This window comes from Cynoglossus semilaevis, chromosome 19 (assembly GCF_000523025.1).
Source record: "Cynoglossus semilaevis isolate Cse_v1.0 chromosome 19, Cse_v1.0, whole genome shotgun sequence".
NCBI classification, from domain to species: Eukaryota; Metazoa; Chordata; class Actinopteri; order Pleuronectiformes; family Cynoglossidae; genus Cynoglossus; species Cynoglossus semilaevis.
In genome coordinates, this window is record NC_024325.1 from 14,021,680 (window position 1) to 14,030,342 (window position 8,663).

Below are 8,663 nucleotides of genomic sequence, written 5' to 3' on the forward strand. Positions count from 1 at the left end.
GCGGTCAAGCTGTGTGTGTGGTGGGAACTCCCTCAGTGAGAGGCTGCGCTGCTGCTTTTGCTGCTGCCGCCGCAGATCCTGCCGTTTTTTTAAATAAAAAAAAAAAGAAAATAATAATAATATTAAACAAAAACACGTTTCTTTACTGTCTCCCCTCCGTGTGACGCAGACATGCGGGTCACAGTGTCCTCTGGGGCTCCTCTGCTTATGCTGCTCCTGGCTCTTCAACAGGTGCTGAGTGTGGATCTGCATGACGTCCAGGAGAAGCAATTGAGTCTGGCCAAGAGGAGACTGACCCTGCAGAGCACAGGTGAGCCGCACGCATCTACCGTACTGCACACGCGTACATGTGCACGTAGCGTTAGTCCTGCGCCAGTGTCAGAGTCACCAGAGTCATTCAGTGGAGCTGGTACATGTGTAGTCAACACGTGTTGTTCACTGACAAAATACTCTTTTACTGAGTGATAGATTATGCTGGGATTTAATTAAATACCAATAAACCATAAAATGAGACTGGAATGGTAGGATTCCTGTCAAAAAAAAAAAAGTTTAATTACTGACTATTGCTATGGCGAAACCACTTGATGAAGAGATGTGCTAAAAATGAATGTTAAATCAGTGTTAATTATTCTAAGACAGCAGGGGGAGCTCCTCCAAAATAAATGGTCCAATATGTACGATTATTTTAACGTTTTATTTACTGGAGTGGAAAGATAAGATCGTTCAGAATCAGCTTTTCTTTTCATACTACATGAGCAGCCAAGGGTATTAAACCCTGTTGAAGCTCAGCTTCTGGATCGATGATGGTGGCGAAATGCATCCCTTCCACATTAGCTAGCCTTCACAGAGAGTAGTGAGCGGGTGTGGCAGCAGGGTGTTCTGTGTGACGATTGGACGAGGTGTTTAAGATGCAGAGCCACATTTAAAAAATGCTGAAGGGAGTTTTGTTCTCAGTTCTCTGTGGAGTTTTTAAGTGACATCACCGATATTATCGGCCCGATATTAGCATAATTATTTAATATCTGTAAGAATTGTCATTTTTTCTGCGTGAAAGTCACTAGATGGCAGCATTGCAGGTCATTAATTTAATCTGGTTTGAACTGATAAATCAATAAATATTACCAGGACTATATCGGTATCGGTTGAAATCGTTTGGACATTATCGAATATCGGCTAAAAGTTCATATTCGAATATATTCTTCTGGTCAGAGAGAAGACTGCAGCAATGACCGAACGTCTTCATTTTCTCTGTTTATTTTTTATTTTCTTCATTTCCTGTTAATTGACTTGCGTCGAAATAGAAAATTAAGTGTTTGGACATTATCGAATATCACTAAAAAGTTCATATGGGACTTCCCTAATATATTCATCTGGTCAGAGAGAAGACTGCAGCGATGACTCTCTGTTTATTTATTTATTTATTTTTTCATTTCCTGTTAATTGACTTGCGTCGACTTGCATTCATGGCTCCTTGACCCCGTGATGTCCTCTGTAAACAAACACGACTCCCGGGGTAATTTAACTTTGACACCCTGATTTAAAACAGTCACATGGGAGACGGTGCAGCAGCCACAAACACAGGAGTAAAAAAAAAAAAAAACTTCAGTCATTGTCTTTATTCTGTTTTATTAACTCGAAACATCCAGACTTAATCTTCTTCTTTTCTCTTTTTTCTTCTTCTTCTCCTGAGTTTACTAATTTTTTTTCTTTCTTTTTCTTTTTTTTTTGCTGCTGCTGCTTGTGATTCTCTGCATGTTATTTTAATTTCTTCATGAAGCCAAAGAAACACAATCACTTCATCCTGGGATAAATAAAGTTTTCCATTCTGCATTGTTGTGGAATTTGGCATGAATATTTATTATTTCTTAATTCTGTCTTTTTTTTTTTCTCCAACTATTCCCCAGCACTAACACATGTCAGAGTGTGCAGTAACGCGAGCGTGACCTCACGGCACCTCCGTGACCTCTGTGGATCTCTCACCGCATACTTGAAAATAATGATCCTGCAGATAGTTTACATTCTGTGCTCGTTAGTCCGAGCCTATAGGCTGCTCTCCCGGGTCGCTCGTGCGTCGTCCAGCACCAGAGCGCGCCCATGTGGTTCTGTTGGTGTCGCCTGTAACTCAACGCTCCGCTCCGGAGGCTCGATCCTGTCTAAGCACATTCTCTCCGTACCTCCAGCAGAGAGAGGCATGACGGCATCTCCGGGCCCCGAGCTGCTGCTGCTGCTGCTGCTGCTGCTGCTGCTGCTGCTGCAGACTCACAGACTGTCTAACACAGTCTCACAATAACAAACCCAGCTGCCGGTTAAAAATTAACTTTAAATGAACTACATTGTAAAAGTTATCAGTCACATGTGGCCCCTGCAGGTTCAAAAAGGTCAGGAATAATAATGGGTTGTGGACAGAATCCTGGGTAAATGTCTGTGAAAAGGAGGTCAACTTTCTCACGGTCGAGGGCTTTTAATTCAACATTAGATGTTGACTGAGCTAAATGTTAGCCAAAAATAAGTCAAGCTGCAACAAAATAGCTAAATGTTAGCCAAAAATCCACAGAAACTTTAGCCTCATTTATCTTGATAAGCTCAGCTGCTGGAGTCACAGCGTGTTCCTCATATGAACTGCTGCAGAGCTCGGAGCTTTCAGAGTGTTAGCGAATCTGTTACCGACGGTGAAACTGGAGCAAGAACCGGAGTCAGGACCCCGTTCACGTCTTTGTCGGGTTTGAACCAAACAGCCGTGTTCATCCTCGTCCTCCTCTCTCAGTGGACGGTCGAACCATCAACACCTCGTACCGTTCCTCTGATTGGCTCGTTCCTAATCCCGCTGTTCCAACATTCAGGACAAAGAGGAAGCTGTAACAGCTCAAATGACTCAACACAGTTCAGACTGTTGAACTTTGACCTCACCGTGACCAGGTCGTGCTCTTCACCGTCCCCTCTCTCTCTCTCTCTCTCAGTGGAGATCCAGAGCTGTCTGGTGAGTTCAGGGGACGTGGGCTGTGGGACGCTGCAGTGTTTCAACAACAACTCCTGTGAAATCCAGGGACTTCACCACATCTGCCTCACGCTGCTGCACAACGCCGGCCACTACGACTCGCAGGTGACAACGACGCCACTCCTTTACCTGTGTGTCTCTGATTAAAGTAGTGATTTTTGGGCGTCTGCACCTGCTGACCCCGTCTGAACCCGTGTTCAGTGGTAACTGAAGGCAGACTCAGAAAAGACAGATTTGGATCCAGGTTGGTTTTCTCTAATCCCATCAGTCATTACAGTCATTTGTGAGGAATGTTTGTGGCATAGTGAGCAGGGCATAGTTATGCATGGCACTGGTTCCAGTATAAACTGACAGGGGAAGTGAAATGAGAGAGGGAACAGTGTGTCCACTGGAACAGACGTGTGAGAGAGAGACAGAGGGGGAGGGAGAGAGAGAGGGGGAGAGAGAGAGAGAGGGGGAGAGAGAGAGAGAGGGGGAGAGAGAGAGAGAGGGGGGGAGAGAGAGAGAGAGGGGGAGAGAGAGAGAGAGGGGGGGAGAGAGAGAGGGATGCAAGTCTAATGTGATGCAAGTCTAATGTGTCTCCACCACCAAGTGGGTGACATTCATCCAGGATCAGGGAGTAAGTGTGTGATGAATTTATAATCATACACTCAATAACACAATCCAAGTGGTTTTCCACAACAGTGTCGTTAGAGGAATTCAACCCAACTGTGAGTTTTTAGCCCTTGGATTTTATGTCAGTGTTTAACTGTGTGCAAAATAAGGCTCCTGGACCTTTTACCGGACCTAACAAAAGGCCAGTGGGTCATCGTTTGGTTATGATTAGTTTTCTATAACAGAGCATTCTAAAATTCTGTCACTGTTTGAGCGCCTGCGATCTGTGACATCATAGATAGTGAACCTCACCCCCCCTTGTGGCTATGCAAGGTAATGTGGTATGGCTTTTGTATCGTTATTGTGTCAATACCATCGTGTTGAAGTAGATTTTTGCCACTTGTCTAACGTCGAGAGTTAGAAATGTTCTATTGCCACAGCATCACATAGTGGTCAGACTCGGTGCTACAAATTTACATCCCATACATTAGAAAAAAAACTTCTTCTGGAGGATTGTTTTTGTTTTCACAAACATATTTTTCCAAAACAATCCAATATGCAAATGAGTTCCAGCGCAACAGCACCACGCAGTGGCCAAAGGAGGCAAACGTGCTTCTTTGGGATACATCATTCTTAGTTAGGTAAAATTCAGTGTCTTTGTTCAGAACTGGAGCAGTGTGATTGGCTGACGTCTTTTTCATTCTTCTTCTTCTCAGGGTAAGTCTTTCGTGAAAGATGCGCTGCGGTGCATGGCCCAAGGGCTTCGACAGCGCTTCAGTTGCGTGAGCCGTCGATGCACATCCATAAAAGAGATGGTGTATTCACTCCAGAGAGAATGCTACTCCAAACACCAGCTGTGCCTGGCTCTGCGGGACCACATGGACACCACGGGGAACCTGGTCCAGTTCCAGCTGATGTTCCCTCCGGGGTAAGAGAGCGCAGCCTCCACGGTCGTCCGTTCTCCGTCAGCGACGGCGTAGAAACTAGCCGCAAAAAGACCTGGTCTGCGTTCTTTTGTTTTAAAGTCGTGCGAATTTACAGCTGCCATAAACTGAGCAAAATGTTGCACTAAAACCTGAGGTTAATGAATCACATTCACAGACACCAGAACTCACATTTAACAGTCCTGGCTCCTTTTGTCCGTGCGTCTCGGTTTATACGGCCGTAGATCTGTGTGTGGGTTCAAGGTTTTTTTGTTTTATTTCCTGGTACCACACACTTTTTACTACTTTTATAGTTATTGCTTTAATAGTCCACGCAGCATTTTTGAACCCAACGTCTTCTTTCGCACTGGAACTGTTTTCACTGCTCTGTGCAGTTGCAGGCACAATTCCACCGTGCACATGCAGTGACAATGAGGCCTATTCTTTTCTATTCTTTAAAAAAATAAAAAATAAATAAAAACCTCCACTCACAGGAAGAAAATTAGAATTCATTATCATCCACTGGATCAGTTTTTATTGGCAGAACTTGACCCACTGACAGTGAGCACGAAGAAAGGAGCAGTGTTGAGGAAGGAGTCGGGAGGCTGCAGCAGCACCCGTGGTATTAACTACACCTTTAATAGACCGACAGGTTCCAGCTTGTGGTCTTAATCAGGGTCTTGACGAAGGCCACAGGCTGAAACATGCCGCTCTAATAAAGCCGCACCACACAAGCTGCCGGAGCGGCTGCACTTCCTGAAGACACCGAACAAGGGCCGATTGTATTTAGCTGCTCCACGTTAGCAGCCACGAGGAGAGGCGATCAGGTTCAGGAAAAGGAGACGGAGAAGAATTACAGCCACCACACGTAGGAGAACACGTAGGAGAACACGTAGGAGAACACGTAGGAGATCCAGATCTGACAGAACCATCTCAGAACCTTCTCATTCAAAAAGTCTTCATTTTTACGACCTGCAACTCATTTCTTTATCTCTAAAATTTAAATAAAAAAAAACAAAAAAACAACATCTACACCCGCCGGTTATTTAGCTTTGTGCTAATTTTTAGATTTTGCTTTTGGTCAACTTTTAATTTCTGGGATTATTTAGGGCTACATTTATAACGCCGATGTTTTATATATTTGTTTTCTTTCTTTGAATCGTACACTACGTATTTCCACCTTCCTCTGGTTTTCAGACTTCATTGAAAAGCTAAGGTTTATAAATATAAATGTTAGCGTTAGTATTAGTCCGAGAAGACTAATATAAAAGCTCTTTTTTTCTTGGTGCGTTTCCATCCAGACCCTACGTGGAGCTGGTCAACTTCCTGTTAAAGTGCGACGACGAGGTCCGGTCATGGGTCAGCCGGCGTTTGCGTGGACAGTGCGAGCAACACTGGGGGGCGCTGTGTGGAAGTCTCGGCAACCCCTGCTCTCTCAGCCAACCGGGTGCTCAGCAGCAAGGCACCGCCCCGACACCCACCGTGCCGTGGCCCATCACCGCTGCTCAGGGACAGGTGGCGGCGGACAACAGGGGCGGGACCAACAACAGGATCAACAACGACACGACCAATCCCGGCCATCTAGCGTCAGAGAAAATCAACGGGACGACTTAGTAGAGCGGCCGGAGACGCGGGTTCTCCGCTGGTGCAGACAGGGTACAGAGATACAGACGCTCATACACTTATTACGATTCTATTCAGTAGTGGTGGTAGTTGATGTAGTTTTACTAGTATACTCAGTGTAGTTGGTTTAGTGCTGGTGAAAGTGATGCAAGATAACTTATTTAATCTGTGGACTTTTGTTTTTTGTTTTTTGTTTTGTTCTTTACATTTGACTTTCTAAAAAAAGGATTCAAACCAGTAATCTACCTCACTTCAACACAACAATAAAAACCACAGTGACTGTTACAGGAAACACCTAAACACTACAGGGAACGTGTGCTTAGCTCGAGTGCAGCTAAAGATCAGTATTCTACCTATTTAAAGCTTTTTTTTTTATTTATCTGCATTTTTGTTTGATGCAGTGGAACAGCCTCAGTCTGACGTTCCTGTCGACCAGAGGAGACGGTCTCAAACGGTCAGTGGGTGGTTCTCAAACACGGGTCAAAATATCGTCACATGTGACAGAACACATTTAGATTAGATGGCTAACTAGTAAACAATATCAGAACGCAGCAGCAGAACTGGTAGCATTAGCTGCTAGCCTCTTTTCTTAGGATGACTAATCTACTCCACAAAGACAGAGAAAAAAGATTAAAACTTTTTTTAGAGACTGCGACCCGATTTACCAGCACATAAAATTCACAAAACTTTTTCAACTATTAAAATAAAACTCAAAAGTCGATGGTGAACGCTAACACAACAGCATTCAGTACATAATGCTACAATCGCATACAGTTGACCTGAAGGAATCATCGCTGCTCCAACTTAAGATCACACACCAGACCTTAAGGACACTGCCTTGATGTTTGCTGTTAGCAAGCAAGTTGTACATTGAATGTCATTTGTCAAATTTATTCAGGAAATCACAGGAACCACAGGTTACCAACCCCCGGACCAGCAGAAGAAGAGAACTAGTCTCATTAGTACCAAACATCAACACTCTACTCTCCGTCCTGTCCTGAGACCCAGTTCTGGGTCATGACTTTGGCCGTTTGAGTCACAGTCAGGGTGTAGTCTGCACTCTTGAATGACGACATGTTTGGATAAATGTGTATTTTTGATGTTGGACTTGAACAGTCACATTTCATACAAACACCCAGGTTTCAAGCTATACTTTTGTAAGTTTTTATTTAAATGGAGCTTTTAAGAAAAAAAATGTAGATTTGTAAGCAGTTTTTAAATGAAAAATAAATAAGCTATAATGACGAAACTGTACGGAGAGACGTGTGTTAAATTAAGTCTGGATTTACAGCGGCAAAGTGTGATTCAAGTCGCAAATGCTGCCATCTGGCGCCACATATGTGAAACTGCAGCAGAACCACGTACAGAAAACCTTGATTTTTAAAAAAAATGTCAATCCTTTTTTGACAACATAAAAACACGAAGCTGACCATCCAAACACTGACTGCAGCACAGACACCCACAGACCATCTCACACAGGTTTACCCATCTTTGCTGAACACACACACATTTAGCTTCGAGGTGTCTTCAGATGCAAATATTAGTCCTTTTTTTATGTTGATTTATTTCTCCAGTCCAGTATACATTTTCTACTGATACAAAATATGATTCATTATCATCAAAACTACAGCTGTGATAAAGAAAGTTTTTTAAACATTCACATCTTGATCAGATTATTGTTGACTCTTAGTTTGAATCACAGTTCAGTAAAAGGACTCCTTAAATGGCAGTGTCTTATTTAAACTACTGTCTTAGGCACAGTAACACAGTAATACTACAGTACTGCAAGTATTTAAAGTAGACGTTCAAAACTCACAGCCCAAAAACAACTGCTAACTGTGACTGGGTTGGACCACGGTCTGTCCAATCACAGACGTGACCTCAGACTGCATTAAAATCTCCACATGAACTGACCAATAAGAAAATACAATGATGCCTTCACTGTCCTGGGAAAAAGGTTTAACCAAATCACCTTGAACAATGACACCTGGAGTTAACTTGTACTTCACAGTTTGAGCCACTTGGGTGCAGTGTTTTCCTTCCTAAGTCACATGGATGTTATTATGTCCTGGCTAATTATAAGACATGTTATTACACTGTTAAAGTCAGTGAAGGGGGCATGGTTGGGGGGGGTCTGAAGCTAAAGGAAGTGTTCAAGAAGTTAAGAAATGATTAATGTTCTGACAAATGTGACTCAGAATCAGAAGAACTGTTGGTTTTGTGGCAGCAGGAGAAGGAGAGGAGTCTATATTCAGACAGTCAAAGAAAACAAACAAACTACACTGAGAAACCGGACACTCATCAGGTCCAAACCATTGGAGGTCGACAACCTCGTTGTAAACAATAACAAAGTCCTGAAACAGTTTGACAAACGGTGTACCGTAAACAGTACTTTGCTGTAACAGCCCTCTCACTCCTGGTACTATTGAACCAACACGTGCAGCCCATCAGTCCATCCTCATAAAGTCCATTCTTAGACACAAACCCATAGTGAGAAAAATACCTGGAAGCCTCTGTCTGGACGACGG

General features: G+C 43.4%; 1 protein-coding gene across 1 annotated transcript; it reads left to right on the forward strand.

Moving 5' to 3' along the window:
• stc2b (stanniocalcin 2b) lies at positions 1–7,384 on the forward strand. Its single transcript, XM_025065749.1, has 4 exons — positions 1–310; positions 2,958–3,100; positions 4,306–4,517; positions 5,814–7,384. Exons 1-4 carry the CDS (start codon positions 172–174, stop codon positions 6,124–6,126), a joined length of 807 nt encoding a protein of 268 aa, XP_024921517.1. The 5' UTR covers positions 1–171; the 3' UTR covers positions 6,127–7,384.
• Positions 7,385–8,663: the final 1,279 nt, after the last annotated feature.

Coding starts and splice junctions, on each gene's coding strand:
- stc2b (XM_025065749.1), top strand. CDS start 172: ATGCGGGTCACAGTGTCCTCTGGGGCTCCTCTGCTTATGCTGCTCCTG. Junction 3,101..4,305: donor CCGGCCACTACGACTCGCAG/GTGACAACGACG, acceptor TCTTCTTCTCAG/GGTAAGTCTTTCGTGAAAGA. Junction 4,518..5,813: donor CAGCTGATGTTCCCTCCGGG/GTAAGAGAGCGC, acceptor GTTTCCATCCAG/ACCCTACGTGGAGCTGGTCA.